We start from the raw sequence: 18,523 nt of genomic DNA on the forward strand, positions 1-18,523 counted from the left end.
ATGTCTTTCTCTCCAAGGCCTTTTCAAACTTTAATCGGAATATTATCAGGTTCTAATGCCTTGCCATTTTTCATCCGCTTTAGAGTCTTCTTTTATCTCGAAGTCTCGAATCTTTCGATAGTAGTCGAAGTTTAACAAATAAAATTTACTAATATATGTGTTCAAATTCTAAAAAATGTGAGTGTAAATATATTAATTCATGTGTACAAATTCTAATAAATATAAGTGCAAATGATAAACTTTTTGTAGGTAAAATTCTTAAATATGGGTACAAATTATTACTAACTAAATACTAGTAAAAAATAATATTTACTAGCAATCGTACAATGTAGGATTGCTCAATAAAAAATCCTCATAAAAAAATCGTATTACTTAAATTGTTACGGTACTACGTCCTCATTGGTACAAAGAAATAGTAGAAAAAGATAAAAGTTATATAACATAAACGTAATCTTGTAAAATATAGTAACTTCCTCTTACAACAATATCATAAAATAATATCCTAACCATATCTACAACTAAACTAAACAATTGTTTCCATCAAAAAGCAATAATACAAAAAGACTACTCGGAGATATAAATATTCTGCTTGTTGGATAGAGAGTTTGTATTCATTCATATTAGTAAAATATAACATGTCTTAGCTTAAGGAGTCTCAGCTTTCTTAAGGGATCTAAATATAGCAAACAGTCGAACACCATGTTACATGTTATCCAAGATTTTAGTACACATCATTACTCTCCGTCATATAACGGAGACCAACATTGGATTGAGATGCTGAAGCTCCATACCATTCCAATTTCCAACCAACCTAGACTCGTGTTATGAAATTTGACAACACTGCCCTTCAAAAGTTGGAAATAAAAAAAAAAAATGAATTTCTGCGCTTTCTTCTCGTCTGGGTACAAAACAAACTAATAAAACTGAACCAAAATTTTGTTTCTCCTATCGCGCCTCTCGTTTCCTCTCCTATCAATGACCAGTGCCGAGTCACCAAGTGCAACTACCGTACGGATACCTCCCTTTGTCTTTCATCGGCATCATCACGCTCAACCTGAAATGAGAAATCATGGTTGTAATATCAGGTTGCAAAGAAACACAATTGGTATGTTCTTGTTATAAGCAAAACATAGCCAGAAGTTTATATATCAATCACGAGTGGGATTGTACGAGTAAGGATTTGACCAGTCACAAATCATTGTTAGTACATGGATAATGGAAGTACAAATAACATAAATCTGAAAGCTGAAGCAATTGGGTTTTGTAAATAGTTTCCTTAAGTGGAGCATTCAATTCTTTTTTCAATCCCAAAATGTTAAGGAAAATTATGCATTCTGCAAAAATTGAGTATATACATACAGGCAGATCAATAAAAGATCTAGTCTATGGCATCATCTATTTATTAATTTTGGAATCCCTATACCCTAAAGCACCATTAAGAAGTGGTTAACTTCTGGACAAGTTTTTGTTTACAGAAATTAATTCATATCAGAACAAAAACCAGCGTTTAAAAGAGAAATGACATAATTTTTTCAATTGAAGGGAGCAATATAGATTTACCTCAACAAGGACCTTTGCCTTCTTTGATTTAAGATCAACAGAATCCTTCTCAGATTTCATTGAAGCTAACTTATTCTTCCGTTTTACCCTTCTCTGAGCAGCTGCTTCTGCCTCTTCATCTTCAGAGCTTCCAGCTGCATTAGAAAACTGTTATGCTTTTGATTTGCAAATGCGTTCATTTCCTAGTTTATTTCATTTTTGTAAACTCAACCACAGAGCTCCAACTCCACATGCACAACTTTTCACCTCCAACATATAAGAAAAATAATAGACTCAAAAAAAAATGTATTGTATCATGGTAACTGTTATATGACATTTTATTTTATTTGCTAGAAGCCATCAAATATGTTGGAATGTACAACAAATGGCATCAAAATTACAGTATATTTGATGAGAAAATACCACTCTCTGATATGTGATTATGATGCTTATCCAGCTCAGGTGAAATGAATCACTCGACTCACTAAAATATCAATCTGTTGTGATACAAAAGGGCAATAACAGAAACAACCAGCAAAATACTGAGGAACACATAGCTGTAAATTCACAAGTAGTAGAAATGGGCAAAGGTCTCAGCCAAAATAACCAACTCCAAGCTGAGAGATGCCTCAAATGTAGTATAGCTCAGTTTTGTTCCTGAATATATCCTCTAATTCTACTTCTGGTTAGTTCACATCTTTACTTCTCTGTATCCCTTCACTCGTACTTTATACATACAATCATAGAACAAATACTTCTCTACAACTTCCTAAACTTTCTTATCACTCTTGTAATTCTGCATATTGGTATTGGATTCATATATGACTTGGTTTTCAGGTCTCAATTAAACATTGAGGAATATATTTTGCTGAAATCACTGTTGCAGCCATCACACAATCATATCCTATCCAAAATCCATGCAACTGGGCTCGAACAATGCAAAATAAAAAAATTTTTCCATTAAAGAATATTTTTTGAAATTGCTTTAAGATCTATTCTCTAAACTTAACTATCTAATCCATACCATTTTCATCATTGTCATCACCACCAGCATCATCAATTCTAAAATTAACAAAATCCTCCATATCATCTTCCTCTTCAAGTTCATCATAACCTTCCACATACTCTATCTCTGCTTCCTGTTTAATAACCAAAAACGAAAAAAGAAATTAAATACAAGGCAACATATTGTTCAAGTAAAATTTCAAACAGTTTTGCATGAAACATATATGACAACAGAAAATGCAGATGCATACCTCCTCCTCTTCCTCAGCAGGTTGAAGGTTGTCCATATCAAGAACTTTATTGTATTGTTCAATAGGATAATTGTAAATGTCACTTTGTTGATAAACTCCTTTTTGAAGGCGCTCCAGTAGCTCTTTCTCAATAGACTAAGTAAAATATAAGCACTGGTGAGGAAACCAAATACAACACAAAATTCATGTGTACAGGAAACACTAGTATTAACTATAACCTTTTCTAACAAAGCTGCCTTTTCAGCCTTCTCTTCTCTTCTAGCCTCTCTCTTTATCTCCTTCCTTGGAGTTGTCATTATTTTCTCCCTTTAAGACAACCATTATAAACATGATAAATTAGATCAGTAATATGAAGAAACTGAAATTAACTTTCAACGAGAGCACACAAAAAATAAATAAATAATTGATGAAGGAGAAGAAAATTTGTTATATGTATGTAATTTTGTAATTGTAGGAAAACAGATCAATTAGCAAAAATCTGATGAATCCCTAAAATCACAAACAATATTAGCCGAAGGAAGACACAAGCTACATATATGCACAAATATATTTTCAAGTTTCTCACATCTTCAATGATTATCAAACTTGTATATCCTATCCTATCTTGACCTCTCCTCGGGTGGAACAGGTGGGGTAGACTCCAGACACAATACATGAGATTGTAACACAGAATTAAGCATGTTGGTAGCAGCCAAACATCTATTTCGCTTATCTGGTTTCCCCACAATGATGTCTAGTAGTTCAAACAAAAATCAAACATGCCATTAATTTGGTCTGTGATACAGTAACCCTGAGGGATTGAGATATGTCATCTACAACCCCCCCCCCCCCCCCTCTTTGGGAAAAAAAAAAACAAAACCCACCCCCCACACAATTTTTTTAAGTTAAAAACAAAAAAACACGCACATACTTGATGTCTGCTTAAACATATATATCACACTATATTGATAGCTCGGATCTAAATGAAGCATCAGATTCAAATACAATTTCATTATTCTATGATGCAAACCCAAACTCACTGTTAGGAGAAAATCTTCGTCACTTGGATTTAATTGATATGTCCACAAGATTGAATTTAAATGGTAAATTCATTCCAACAAAATTTCATTTCTTCATAAATCCTAACTAATTATATGTTTTCCTCCCACATACAGATCTTGACTAATCATAATTTATGTGTTAGTTTGGATTGGCTTTTTTGAGTTAAAAAAGTACTCTTTTTTCAAAAATAAAGTACTTTTATTCAATTTTAAACCTATTTGGATACATCTTTTTAAAGAAGTACTTTTATTAAAAAAAGAAAATTATTTGCTTTTTCTAAAAGCTAACAATACCTTGCTTTAAAAAAAAAAAAAAAGCAAAAGATGTTTTTAATACTTGAAAACAATTAAAAAAAAACTATCCAAATGTGAAATAGCTTTTGTCTAATAAAAAAAATATCTTTTTAAAAAAAGATGAAAAAATAAGAACTTTTTTCAAAAATCAATCCAAACTGACCCTGTATCTTCCAAACCACAAGCAGAAATCAATTAATAAACAATTTAGAGCACCAAAGAGATGACCTTACTATGAAGAAATTAGGCATTCCTTGACATTAAAAGACGATAAACAACCAACAATTCAACTTCATAGTTCATACCTTGTCTTCAACGCAAGTTTCCTCATACGTATCCGCATCTGGGTCATTTTGGTCAATCGTTGCTTTGTTTTGTGTATAAGAAGCTTAGGCCAATACATCTATCAATGAATCAGTGCAAAAAGGTGAGACAACCAATTCTGAAAATTACGAGTAAAAACATCGAATATTCAAATTTTCAAACATAAAAACACGCATGGATCTGCAATACCAGATGTTTGTCAATGATTTCAAGTGCCTTTTCATAATTCCTTGGCAGCTTAACTCTTTCCCACAACTTGTTTGGCATATGAGCTCTTTCTATAGTTTTCATGTAAAGGTAAAACACACCTGCAGTACCCAACATAATTCCATTACTATCTACATATTCGTCACCAAACTCAACTTATTGCAAGGTCGCCATTTAATAACTAACACACTATGCACCAACCATAATCAATTTCTCCTACCCTATGAATTTAATTTTGATGCACAAACGGTCCAAAACTTATACTATCATTCGATCACATGACTATATCACAAAATATGGTTCAAGTCCCACACCCACTACTACTTGAATAATCATGCAAAATAAACTAATATGATGGATTCATTGTGCAAAAAGCCTTTACATTCTCAATGCATCAAAATTAAACTCCTATACTATATTGAAATATGGAAAACAAGTTCCACATCAAGGTATCATATCAAACTCGCTGTAAAGCATGGTCTCAATATGCCATCTTCTTATAGTAATATAGTGTACTTTCCAAAGGAAACAAAGTTTAACATCAACTTAGAATATGCTTGACAATCACAAACCCCACAAGCATAATATCATTCACTATGCACTAATTTCAAGAAAAAAAACTCAACCAAAAAATAAATTTAAAAAATCCAAGAGAACAAATAAAAAAGAAGAGCTTAATAAAAAGCAAATATGGTTTATGAGCAAAGTTACCATTTTCCTCTCGTATAGTAGCATAGCGACTGTTAGCTAAGGGGCACGAGCTTCGATTGCAAAGTCCAGTAACATTGTAAGGATTTCTACAAAAATTCCCCGTCGTAATTCTACACAAAAAGAAAAATAAACCAAAAAAGCTGTGAAATTTTGGAACTTTAGACAAAAACAAGGAGAAAGAACCGTGAGAGTAATGAAAATAATTGAAGCAGAGAATGGTAGTGTTTCTTTACTTGGCCATGAAACTACAATGGTTGTGCCTAATAACGTGCCATATAACCTCATCATGCTGCATCTTTGGAGTAGGGTTTTAATGGGGACTTTTGATTCCAGTGGCTGACAATGGTGTTGACGGCAGCACGTGTAAACAAGAAGTTGCAGGAGCGGCGGCTGCGAGCTACGAAGAAGAAAGGAACTTGTGCAGTTGTGTTTCCCTGGAACGACGTCATTTGATAAACTCAAATATTTCCATACAAATACACAAACTTGCAAAAAATGCAAAGGTATATTGTCATCGGGATAATTAAAATGAAAATTAAAATCCATAACCTGATACCAATTAACCATAAGAAATTCTAAGGTGTAGACCCAAGCAACGTCAGATAACTTGTCATCTTTTTCAATCCATTTAATTTAAATTTTATCACGAATAATTGCTTACTTGCCTACATATCGCTCAGATTGTTTTCCTTAATACCTATATTTCTCTTTCCTGAATCTGCATAAATCCCTTCAAGCCTTCAATTCTAAATTTTGCAGTGTTGGACACAGCACGAAAACAATTACCTAGATGGTTCTTAATAATCATCCCATTGGCAGGAAATCACTTGAACACTTGAACCTCCCATTCATCTGATTTCCAAACCCTAAGTTTCAAGGATTAAATAATATACTTTCTTATGTGCACTATTTCATTTTAGCTATCACGACCCATCCTCGTCTATGCTACATGATATTCAACAAGCTGACAGGCACAAAATTAAAAAGAATGATATAAAAACATCTATAGACTCGACTGTAATATTAGAGTTTAGGGTTTAGGCAAATGTAAATATAAATAAATTAGATAATATCTGTACTCACTTCTGCGTTGTAAATGTAAATTTTAAAAATTGCAAACCTTAAAGGCTGAGATGGCTGGCTTCGGGCAGAGAGAAGCAGGGGCAGTGGCGTCGCAGAAGAGCAAGGCAGAGGCAGGCAGCAATGCAGCAGCGAGGTAGAGGCGGCGGCCAGCGGCACCGCGGAAGAGTAAGGCAGAGGCAGGTACTCAAGCAGGCAGCAGTGCAGTGACCCAGAGAGGGGCTGGGAGAGGACTGAGGGAGCAAGGTTTGAAAACCGGACCGGTCATTGAACCACTTTAGTCTTGGTTCACTGATTTACTGGTCCAACTGATCTAACCCTTGTTTAACCAAAAAAACTGTTTTATAATAAAATAATACAAAAATTATAAATAAATATCCTAAATCATAATTATAGTCTAATATAAACCTTAATATCTTTGTTCACATACAAGTCATTTATGAACTGAAAAACTATAGTACTATTCTTAACTACCTTAATAAACTGAAAAATGAAAGATCTCAAACTCGATCTTTTTGGCTGAATTAGCTTTCACTGCTGCAACATACAAAGCAGAGACATACTTTTCAGAGCCACCAAACATAACCAGCGAGACCTATAGATGCAATTAAGAAATAATAAGACTACAAAATTCTGATCCCATGAATAACAAACACAGTGACTCAAGGACAAACAAAATTTTTTAAAACAATTCAATCCGACCTAAATAAAATATAAATCAACAATTCATTGAACTTAAATTCATATTCAATCAGTTATAAGTTTATATTTTCTTCTTTTATCAATCACAATCTAAGCACAATTTCTTTTATATCAGCCTGAAATGTATTAAGGAATTATAATACAAATAATGTTCAATTACCTTAACTTTATCTTCCTTTGTCCATGGAACATTGGCATAACCTCTAGAGCTGAAAGCATATCATAAGATAGGAACAAATACTTAAAAAATGAGGCCAATAAAAGCTATTCCTAAAACATGAAGCGGTGAAATGAACAAATATGCAGCAGTACAAAACCTTAGCACAAACAATACAACACAATTTTTTCTACTCATCAAGATTTTCTGCATAGTTTTAACAAAACCTCAGTGCATTATAACTATGCAGTAGGAATGTATTTAGCATGAGGTGGAGGAATTTCACATTGTATGTGTATTAACAACTAGGGATGAATCCCTCCCCCTCCACATTCAGAAACAGAGACACAAATCTAGTACCACAATCATGGGTTGCCATGTTTCTAAACTAGCATACATTTAGAATCATCTCTTTAATTGGTTCTAAATCCAGTACCAAAAATCCTCCAAAAACGTTTACATTACATTGAATCAAGATGAGTAAAGTTGTTACCTAAATCCCAAACTTGAAATTTAATGTTGACCATTTCAACATTAAACCCGATTGCTGCATCAAATTGTCAAATCAGAAAATAAATCCGTTAGTAACCCTAAATTTGATGGAGAGAGGACCGGCGCGACAGACGACGGCGACCAGGTGATGAGTACGATGAGGGACGGCGGCCGAAGCGCGAGTGAGCAGGAAGAGGGGTTGGAGCACACCGACTCAACGAGCACGACGAAGAAGCTGAAGATTGGCGAATGAGGAAAGGGGATGGAGCATGAATAACAGACGAAGATCTTGAGCGGGCGATGGACAGCAGCAGTAAGAAGAACAACGGCGACGGTGGCAATAACCGAAAAAACCCCCTATTGGCACATTTATTAAGCGTAACAATAACTTTTCCTATCAGCACGCTTCAAAAGCGTAACCATATCTTCACCTATTGGCACGTTTTTGAAGGGTAGCCAAAGCCAAACTAATGGGCACGCTTTAAAAACGTGGCGATATGTCCACTTTCTGGCAAGCTTTTAAAGCGTAGTTATAGGTTAACACCTATGGCTACGCTTTTAAGCGTGGTAAGAGATAGAAGCGTGGCAAAAAAGAAAGCGTGCCGATAGATCCACAAAAGCGTGACGATAGAGCAACCGGCACGCTGGCAGATGTTACCTTCAAAAGCGTACAATAGCTCAAAAAACGTGGCGAAAAACTATTAGCACGCTTTTTAGCACTTTTCGGCACGCTTTTAAAGCGTGGCAAAAAGCTTATTTTCTTGTAGTCACAGTTGCATACTTTCTGTATTGGTTTAAGGCCAATTCTCCCATGCCTATAACTTGAATGCCGAAATTGCCTAAGTTACTCCTTATAGCAAGATTTAAAAGACACACTTAAAACCGTAACTCTTCTAAAAGCGTCACCTAATGGAAAAAAGTAAATTAGAAGATTTAAGAGAAGAAATAATTAAATTATCAAAATTAATATATCAAAAATTAATGATTTTAACTAATGTTAATTGTAATGACACCGAATTCTTAAAATCAATACAAAATGATTTTTCTCAAAATCTTAATTTTACTATAAGTTTTATTGAAGGACTTCAAAAACCTGAAAAAACCTATTTTTCACACGGAATTTCTAAAAAATGTTACCATGGAAATGATTCCCCACATCTTTATCATACTTTTAACCCACAATTAAATTCTATAGTAGATATGCTTGAAGAAATATTAGTATCCATAAAATTTCAAAGAAATAAGGAAAAAGAGAATCCCAAAAAAGAAAAATTTCAAAATATAATCAACATAACAGATTTAAAAGTAAAACCACCATTGAAATTATGAATATTGAAGAAAAATTAGAAGAAGTCACAATGCTTTTTAAACAATTAAAAATGGCTCAAGAAAATAATATTATGGAACATGGTTTTCAAATAGAAGAAGAATTAGTAAATTCTGAAAATATAGAAAATGAAGAACACATTCTAGATTATTCAAGTGACGAAGAACCAGCAATTCCAATACAAGTAAAAAATGAAGCTGGAACATCTAGGGATAATCAATCTCAATTTAAATGGGAAACAGGTTTTGATAATTATGCTTTTAAAAAAGGTTTTATAAATAAAAATTCAAAATATACAAAAATACCATCAAAATACGTTCCTAAAATCCAGGAAATGGAAGGAGAAAGAATGCTCGATTTAGACTGTAAAACGAATGAAAAAGAAATTTTCGAAAACTGGTTGAATTCCTTCTTATTAGAAGCCTTTACTAATCCAAAACTTAATGAATTATCTGGAAGAGACATTTGGAATTATATAGGGTTTCATACTAAAGGAGCTATAAGAGATTATATGACATCAATAGAAAACCAAATAATAGAAGAATTAGCAACAAAAATAACAGCTTATGATAAGATATTATATATAATGATGATTCTATATAAAGAATTTTTTGGGAAAAATATTATAGATCATAAACAAGAAGTCTATAATAAAGAATATCAGGAAGCAAAAAACCATTTAGCTATCATTCACATATATGATCTATGTAATGTGGAGTCTTATATATGTGAATATAGAATACATTATTACAAATTAAAAGAAGAAGATAAAAATCATTATCTTAGTATGTATATAACAAAACTTCCATATCCTGCTAACGAATTTATTATGGGAAGATTTATAAGAGAAATAAATAGAGGAACAATTGAAAATAATTTTGGTGGAGCAACCTCTGCAATAAGAGAGGAAATAAAAGAACGTTGTATGCAAGAAGCAACTCAAAAAAGATTTGCAAATATAATTAGAATTTGCTGCCAGGATAATGAAGAGATACCTCAAAAATATGGTCTTAATAAAAATTTTCAAAGAAAAAGAAAATATCAATTTAGAAAAAGAAAATACTATCCAAACTGGAGAAAAAAGAGGTATTTTAGAAGAAGAAATAACAATAAAAACAAGAGACAAAAAAGTGATTATTGCCCAAATAAAAAAGAAAATTGTAAGTGTTGGTATTGCCAAGAAGAAGGACACTATGCAAACGAATGTCCGAAAAAGAAGGATAAAAAAGGATCTTACTAAACAAATAGAAATTGCTAAGTCTTGTTTCATGGAACCTTTAGAAGAATCTGATGATAACTTAGACTATATTTTTGAATATGTCTCGGAAACAGACTCAGAGACTGAGTAATAATGCTACATTTATTACTATAAAAATAACAGAAAAATTTATAAATGCTTTCATAGATTCTGGAGCAACACAATGCTTTGCTAGTTCAAATATAAAACTTGATTGGAAAAAAATTAAAGAAACCATTAAGAGTTAGAATAGCTGACAAATCAATACATAAAATTGACCAAAAAGCAGAGATGGTTGAAATTTTTATTCAAAATTATAGGTTCATTGTTCCATCTATATACATGTTAGATTCTGGAATAGATTTTATCATAGGAAATAACTTTTTAAAGCTATATCATCCATTCATTCAAGAACTAACATATATAGTTTTAAAAGCTCCACACGATTCTTCAATAAATCAAAAATCAAAACGTATAAAAATACCGACTACTACTATAGATAAGATCTTAAAATTTAAAATATTTTCTATATTAGAGATATGTTATTTAAATTTATACTTTCAAATAAATATCCCAAAAAATAATCTTGAAATAAAGATAGAAGAACTTTTGGATGAAATTTGTGCTGAAAATCCTTTAGATATTAAAAATACAAATAACGAATTAGTAAGCATTAAACTAAAAGATCCGACAAAAGAGATAAATGTTCCAAATAAAATCCCTTATTCCGCAAGAGATAGAGAAGAGTTTTCATTAGAATGTAGAGATCTTTTGGAAAAAGGAATTATAAGATTAAGTAAAAGTCCTCATGCGGCTCCAGCCTTTTATGTCGAAAACAATAATGAAATTAAAAGGGGAAAACGAAGAATGGTTATTAACTATAAGAAGATGAATGAAGCAACTATTGGTGATGCTCATAAACTTCCAAGAAAAGATTCTATTTTAGAAAAAATCAAAGGGGCAACTTGGTTTTCATCTCTTGATGCAAAATCAGGATATTGGCAACTTCGTTTAGACGAAGAAACAAAGAAATTAACTGCTTTTACTTGTCCAACAAAAGAATCAACAAGTGTGTTGCTCTATGAATGGAATGTATTGCCATTCGGATTAAAACAAGCTCCAGGTATTTATCAAAGATTTATGGAAGAAAATCTAAAAGAGTTAAATGAATTTGTTTTAGTGTACATTGATGATATACTAATTTTTACAAAACAGGATAGAGAAGATCATCTTCAAAAATTATTAATAGTTTTAGAAAGATGTAAAGAAAAAGGATTAGTTCTTAGCAAAAAGAAAGCAAGAATAGCAAAACAAGAAATAGAGTTTCTTGGATTAATTCTATCCACTCAAGGAAAGCTAAAACTTCAGCCAAATGTCCTAGAAAAGGTAAATTTATTTCCTAATAAAATAGAAGATAGAAAACAATTACAAAGATTTTTAGGGTGTATAAATTATATTTCTGATCAAGGATTCTTAAAGAATATAACAGAATACACCAAAAACTTATTTCCAAAAATTAGTACTAAAAAAGAATGGAAATGGGATGAAAAAGATAGTATGCAAATTCAAAAGATTAAAGAATTATGTGAAAAACTTCCAGAACTTTATATTCCAGAAGAAAATGACTACTTAATAGTAGAAACAGATGCTTCAGACATAACCTGGTCAGGATGTCTAAAAGCTAAGAAAGCTATAAAAAGTTTGAAGCAAGGAAAAGAATCACTAGATTCTAAAAATTCCCCAAAGGAATTACTTTGCAGGTATATTTCAGGGACTTTTACTCCAACAGAACAGAGATATACCACTCATGAAAAGGAAACTCTAGCAGCAATTAAATCTCTTAAGAAATGGAAAATTGATTTACTACCCAGAGAATTTACATTAAGGACAGATTCAAGCTACCTAACAGGTTTCATACGATATAATTTAAAAGTTGATTATAATCATGGACGATTGGTAAGATGGCAATTATTTTTGTTACAATATCCAATAAAAATTGAATATATTAAGGGTGACAAAAATGTTATTGCAGATACATTAACAAGAGAATGGAGTTCGTCTACAACGCATTAGATCAGGAAATTCAGAAATACGAACAAGAACTCGAAAAATGCAAGCATTGTCAGCAAATAAGGACACAGATCCAATCCCTCAAGAAGGCCATCGAAGCAATGAAATCAACACAACAACCAAAACCATCAGAGCTCAGCCAGCTAAGCGTGGTGGACAAATCAGGTGAAGAAAAAATTTCAGAAAATAAAACAATTGCTGAAATTATCAAAAAATCTACCCAAGACAAAAAATATTATGTAATTTATAATGGCCCCATGAAAGGAGTATATGATGTCTGGGAAAAAGCAGCACCATTTACACATCAATCAAGGATAATTCATAAAGGAGGGTTCTTAACACTGGAAGAAGCAAAGGAATCTTTCAGGGAATATGAAGCTCTTCATCCAGAGCAAACCCTAAAAAGAGTAGATAAAGCTCCAATTCAAACCCAGAGAACAGGGATAATAAGAAACATTCCTACAAGGGCTAAAATCAAAGAAAAGAAAAGGGTCTGTAGATCAAATCTCAGAGAAACCCTTAATATAGTCCTGAACTGGACTGAAGAAAAAAGAGCAATCTTGGGATATTATCCTATTGCCAAAGAACAGCTAACAAAGCTGGTTATATTTCCAGATGCATCCCCATCGGACACCTATCAGTTTTTCCAGTATGGATTAATTGATACAATTTTAATTTTTAATGATCTAAAAATTATTAGTGAGTTTCCTGCAGGATTCGTTGATGCAGTAAAGAGATTTAAAAATATGATTGACAACGTAAATCCAAGGGATATATCCCTAAAATTTACGAACAGTCAACCTATTTTTAATGAAGAAGAAGAATGCTTGGTTCCAGCACACCAAGTAATATTCATGTCCGTCTTCCCAGGAAATTTTCAACCAATTGATCAAGTTCAAGATTTAACAATCTACAGTCATGAAGGAAGGCTAGCCAGCACACTAGCAAGGGTCTTCGAAAGAACTCAAAAGATAACAAGGGAATCTCACACAAGAATTAATTATAAAAGCAGAAATACTTTGCTTGTGTCTAGTAAAAGGAATGAAATTGAAGAAAGAGAGATGAGACTCTTAGTGGAATTTGAATCAGCATTCTACAACTTATCTGGACTCTTAGAAAAGCTCCCTGAAGGGATAAAGAGGAATCTCTGCTATTTGATAAAAGACAGAGAAGACCACAAGTGCCAGCTATGCGTCTCAGAGTTATCTGAAGAAAGTAATAATAAAACGGAATCAACCCACATGATAAAGGAAGAAGACAACGCATCTGAAGGTCACATAATGAAAGAGGAAGACAGCACATCTGAAGCATCTCTCAACATTATTGCATAGTGACGTAAGCGCTTAGGTCATAGAGCACCAACAATGTAGCTGGTGCAAGATAATAAACAATGACGTAAGCAATGACGTCATAAGAAGGGTAAGGATGGGAATTGTCCATCAGACCCAACCATTATAAATAGGTTGCTTAGGCAATTGTAGAAGGCATCAGACAATAGAAAGCAGAAGGCTAAGAGTACTCATATGCTAGGAGAGCAAGGAGGAAGCTGCCAAGGCGATTCTATAGTCTGAGGAAGAATTCTCTTAGGGAAAAAATAGTTCTAAACTCCCCTCTGGAGTTAGTATCTACAATCTCCCCTCTGGAGATAAAAACACCTCATGTAAAATATACTAAATAAAGGAAGTTTTTCTCCAGAAAGGTACATCTTCATCCTAGTCTTTCAATTATGAATTATTTAGAAAGTTTAGAATTAACAGAAGAATCTGATTATTATAGATTAACTGCTTTATTAGATAATGAAAAACAGGCTGTTCTAAAAACAGAATTAAATCTCAAATCAAATGAAAATTTTAATAAACAAAACCTATTAAAAGAAGTTTTTAATAGAAAAAATGTAATATACTATGGAAAAATTCAACTTGAAGCCCCTATAAAGATAAAATCCGCCAATGGAGAACTTGAAATAGCTCTGATAAATGATGAAGAATTGAGTAAACAGATTGAGAAAATTAAGGATCAACAAAAAAGATCTAAAATCGGATGGATTCATATTAGTACTATACAAGTCTTAATCAAATCTACATATATGAAAGGAATTAATTCACCAATAAGCTTAGCAATCTGTGACAAAAAAATTACTGATGACCCAATAGATAAAATAATTGGAATTGTTCATGGAAACTTGGCAAACGTAAATGTTAAATTCAATGCCCATCTTGGATACGCCATACCTTTATCAACTGAAAATCTTGGAAGATCTATAAGTTTGGCTTATAAATTTCATAGAAAGAATTTAATGGAACAAGATGATGAACCATTTTCAATTACATATGCAATAAATTATGCTTTAACAAATAGCCATCATAGTATAATATTTAAAAACAGAGAAAGGATTTATGTTGATGAATTATTTCAGAAAATTGTAAAAACAGAAATACCAAAATATAAAGCTATTGAAAACCCGGTTCTATTATTAAAAGAACCGTCAAGAAAATTAGTTTCATCGAATTTTCAAATAAGAGAATCTAAAATTAATAGCCCTTTAAGTTTATCTAAGTTAAAAATTAAAGAAGAAACTTCTGAAATAAAAGAACTAACAAAAAAGGTCGAAAAATTAAATGAAACCTTAAACACTAAATTATGACAATAAATAAAGAAGAAATATATATCACTTATCAAGATAAGAAACAAGAACTCTTTGAAAGAGAAAACCGTTTGAATTATTTACAGTTTTCTGAAATAAACCAAAGAGCATTTGAAGCTCTAAAAATAATATATGACAAGTTGAAAAGAGAAGTGGAAGAGCTAGAAAAATTAATAGAATCTCTAGAAAATAGTGATGAATCGATGATAGAGTTTGCAGAAATTCTAAAATAAACAATGAAGCATATAAAGATTGAAAAACCAGAGAATAAAATAAAAAGAAAAAGGGCGGAAAAATTAAAAAGTAAAATAAAGGAGTATAAAAGGGAATTAAATAATCTTCAGATCGAAATTGATGACCTTATAATAAAAAGAATAGAAATAAGAATAAATATAAACAAGTTGAAATTAAACCTAAGAAATTTATAAATGCCTGGAAAACCATATTATGACTTAAATGAATTAAAGCTGCTGAAAGAAAAAATGGAAAATGAAGTCGATAAATTAAAAAGATATTTAGAAACAATAGAAAGTGTAGAAATAAAAGAAGTTCTTGAGGATTTGAGAAATTATATTAAAGAAAAAGACAAACAGATAAAAGATTTTATATATAATAATTCATGCAAAAAAGAATATTATAAATTAAAACAAGATTGAAAAACTATAAAATTATAAATATACATCAAGGACTAGTAATAAATAATCATACAAGAGAAATAGTAAAAATGGTCAATACTTTAGATTATAAAAATGGCAAATTGTTTAATCGAAGTTTAAAAATTGGTATCAGAGCCAAGTTAACGATTTAGGGTAACACTTTCTCTTTAAGCAACACTTTTAGTGATACGCTTTTAAATCATAACAACCACAAAATAAAAGTGACATCCTTACCGTTGCATTCCCCATTTAGTAAGTTAGGCAAGTGTATATAGGCACCATAGCACTTACCTTGGTTTAAAGGTCAGAACTCGTTCTTCAATATAGGTGAAAATAAGCCTCATTATCCTTCTTTAAAAAATAAATTGGCGTATTAGATTGTACATGCTTCATTTGAATTTTGCCACCGTTCAGGGCTCTCCAGATTTGAAATTTGCAAAAGAGGTAGCAGATTATCTTGGTACTCGACATTATGAACTTTATTTCACAGTTCAGGTGGTTGTTTATCATCATTGCTCTATTTTTGAAAAACATTAATCTTGTCCTAGCTTCTCAAATTTTTTGTTCTTTTTTCTTTTGTACTTTTGTTTCATAACAGGAAGGTATAGATGCACTTGAGGAAGTCATTTACCACATTGAAACATATGATGTAACAACACTCCAATGCTCCTTATGTCCAGAACAATCAAATCCATGGGAGTGAAAATGGTTCTTTCGGGAGAAGGTTCAGATGAAATATTTGGAGGTTACCTATATTTCCATAAAGCACCTAATAAGGAAGAGTTTCATGAAGAAACATGTCGAAAAGTAATAGCAAATTGTTACATCGCCATGTTTGATTCAATGCAATTTGAAAATTTTATGCACTTAACCTATTAAATTTTCTTCCTCTTCATTCCTAGTGTACTTGACCTTTTCATTTAAGATTTTGGTTTCCTGATCTCACAGATCAAAACTCTTCATCTTTATGACTGCCTGAGAGCCAATAAATCAACTTCAGCATGGGGTATAGAGGCACGTGTACCATTCTTGGATAAAGAATTTATCAACACAGCCATGAGTATTGATCCAGAGTGGAAAATGGTATTTTATGTTCACTTTTTTCTGTGTTCCTCTTGGTTTGATCGCCTGCAATGTTGATTGAATTTCTCTTGCTTCGATTTAACTGTTAAGGTCTTATTATTCATAACTCTTCTGTTGCATCAACTTCTTATCTACTCTTTAAGGTGTTACGGTGTAGCTTACTGGATAAGGCATGTCTTGACACTACTAACAAGAAACCTTTGTGAATTTGATCCAATGGTCATGTGAAGTTAATCTTTTTAGCTAAGTTTTTTAATCACATAATGAGATATATGACCATTTCACAGATACGACCTGATCTCGGAAGGATAGAGAAGTGGGTATTGCACAATGCATTTGATGACGAAACAAATCCATATTTACCAAAGGTTTGTAAAAAATTTCCGGCTCACACTGATTGTTATCATCTCACATGGTGAAGGCTATCTGAAACGTTGTATTTCTTTGCCATTTTTAGCACATTTTGTACAGGCAGAAGGAACAGTTAAGTGAGGGTGTAGGGTACAGCTGGATTGATGGCTTGAAGGAGCATGCTAACCAACAAGTAAGCTCTTACTTGCAGCTTCAAATTTACTTCTTCTTGTGTTGCAAACTATCAGTAATTAACTTTTATAGAGTTCCATTGATGCCATCCCATGGTTTCTGCTCTTTTTCACTTTACAAACTGACAGGTCACAGATGGAATGCTGTTGCATGCTAACTATGTACCCTGAAAACACTCACACAACAAAAGAAGCATACCTCTACAGGACAATTTTTGAGAAGCACTTTCCAAAGGTGGGTTTTCTAAGTTTCTTTTTAAAATAAACATCCCCCCATTTCTTTTTTTGTGCTCATGAAATCTTGTTGAAAATAATGCATGTTAACGAAAGCAGTTAGCAGTGTGATAACTGATAAGTATTGAGAATAATAGGATGTGATAATATTGTCGAAAATAGTAAAAGTTATGGCATTTTTATTATTGTTCTTCAAATTTCCGTCCGACATAGCATAAACATATAGCTGAAATGGTGGTTATAAACACTTAAGTAGTTTTTGTTATCGAGCTAGCTTTTGATATAGAGTTAGATTCGCAGTTTGACAAGCGACCTTGCATTTGAAGACAAATCAAATTGACTTTGGTTACAAATTTATATCTTGCCGAAACCCATCTCTAATTATGTTGCAACCATTTTAACAGAATGCCGCAAGATCAACCGTTCCAGGAGGTCCTAGTGTAGCGTGCAGCACCGCAAAAGCTGTGGAATGGGATGCCGAATGGTCAAAGAATCCTGACCCTTCTGGCCGTGCTGCTCTTGGTGTTCATGCAGCGGCATATGAGGCTGCAGCAGATGCAAAAACAGCCTAGCCTAAAAACGGGACCCTGTAAAGGCCCTTTATTCTGACTTCGAAGAACAAAAAAATGCAAAGCTTTGTCTAGTGAGGCTTATTTTCAGGTAGATGAAAAATTAAACTCTTGAGGAAGATTGTGGTTGCTCATTTGTATTTCGCACGGTTAGCACAACATTCTAAGCTGTTTTGACACTAGCAGAGTAAGATAACGTTTAATGTATACTGTTAGTAATCAATATTACATTGTGTTTGAGTAAGAGTCCTTTAACTGGAGTTGCAATGGCAACTCAAATTCATAAATAACAACAATGAAGAATTCCTGTAAAGTGAACAAAAGATAAGAACTTTGCTCTTTGCTTTGCTATAATACTT

The 18,523-nt window shown here is 32.5% G+C and overlaps 1 protein-coding gene and 1 pseudogene across 4 annotated transcripts; one reads left to right on the forward strand and one right to left on the reverse strand.

The window, feature by feature from the left end:
- Nucleotides 1-589: 589 nt before the first annotated feature.
- Nucleotides 590-8,144, reverse strand: LOC107620284 (uncharacterized). Of its 3 annotated transcripts, none has more exons than XM_088506735.1 (13): nucleotides 7,804-8,144; nucleotides 7,314-7,362; nucleotides 6,926-6,988; nucleotides 6,492-6,788; nucleotides 5,605-5,805; nucleotides 5,372-5,481; nucleotides 4,643-4,761; nucleotides 4,435-4,532; nucleotides 3,014-3,101; nucleotides 2,796-2,930; nucleotides 2,564-2,678; nucleotides 1,561-1,694; nucleotides 590-1,054 (listed from the first exon to the last, which is right to left on the reverse strand). In XM_088506735.1, exons 5-13 carry the CDS (start codon nucleotides 5,664-5,666, stop codon nucleotides 1,004-1,006), a joined length of 912 nt encoding a protein of 303 aa, XP_088362861.1. In that variant the 5' UTR covers nucleotides 5,667-5,805; nucleotides 6,492-6,788; nucleotides 6,926-6,988; nucleotides 7,314-7,362; nucleotides 7,804-8,144; the 3' UTR covers nucleotides 590-1,003. The 3 variants fall into 3 exon arrangements, with proteins under 3 accessions (XP_088362861.1, XP_088362863.1, XP_088362856.1); XM_088506737.1 differs by having other exon boundaries at nucleotides 6,492-6,770; nucleotides 6,926-7,046; XM_088506730.1 differs by having other exon boundaries at nucleotides 6,926-7,046.
- On the forward strand, nucleotides 5,714-18,210 carry LOC107620285 (asparagine synthetase [glutamine-hydrolyzing] 2-like; annotated as a pseudogene). Its single transcript, XR_015885777.1, has 9 exons — nucleotides 5,714-5,799; nucleotides 6,499-6,634; nucleotides 16,151-16,231; nucleotides 16,335-16,543; nucleotides 16,685-16,819; nucleotides 17,107-17,187; nucleotides 17,277-17,363; nucleotides 17,491-17,596; nucleotides 18,000-18,210. The product of XR_015885777.1 is annotated as an asparagine synthetase [glutamine-hydrolyzing] 2-like (transcript).
- Nucleotides 18,211-18,523: the final 313 nt, after the last annotated feature.

Source organism: Arachis ipaensis, chromosome B10, assembly GCF_059453495.1.
Source record: "Arachis ipaensis isolate K30076 ecotype BB chromosome B10, ASM5945349v1, whole genome shotgun sequence".
Taxonomy (NCBI): Eukaryota; Viridiplantae; Streptophyta; class Magnoliopsida; order Fabales; family Fabaceae; genus Arachis; species Arachis ipaensis.

Bases quoted from the DNA above. Each gene is read 5' to 3' on its own strand.
- LOC107620284 (XM_088506735.1), bottom strand. From the start codon at position 5,666: ATGCAGCATGATGAGGTTATATGGCACGTTATTAGGCACAACCATTGT. The intron at 4,762-5,371 runs GTAACTTTGCTC...TGGGTACTGCAG, and splicing joins TACTATACGAGAGGAAAATG to GTGTGTTTTACCTTTACATG. The intron at 2,931-3,013 runs GTTATAGTTAAT...TATTTTACTTAG, and splicing joins AGGCAGCTTTGTTAGAAAAG to TCTATTGAGAAAGAGCTACT.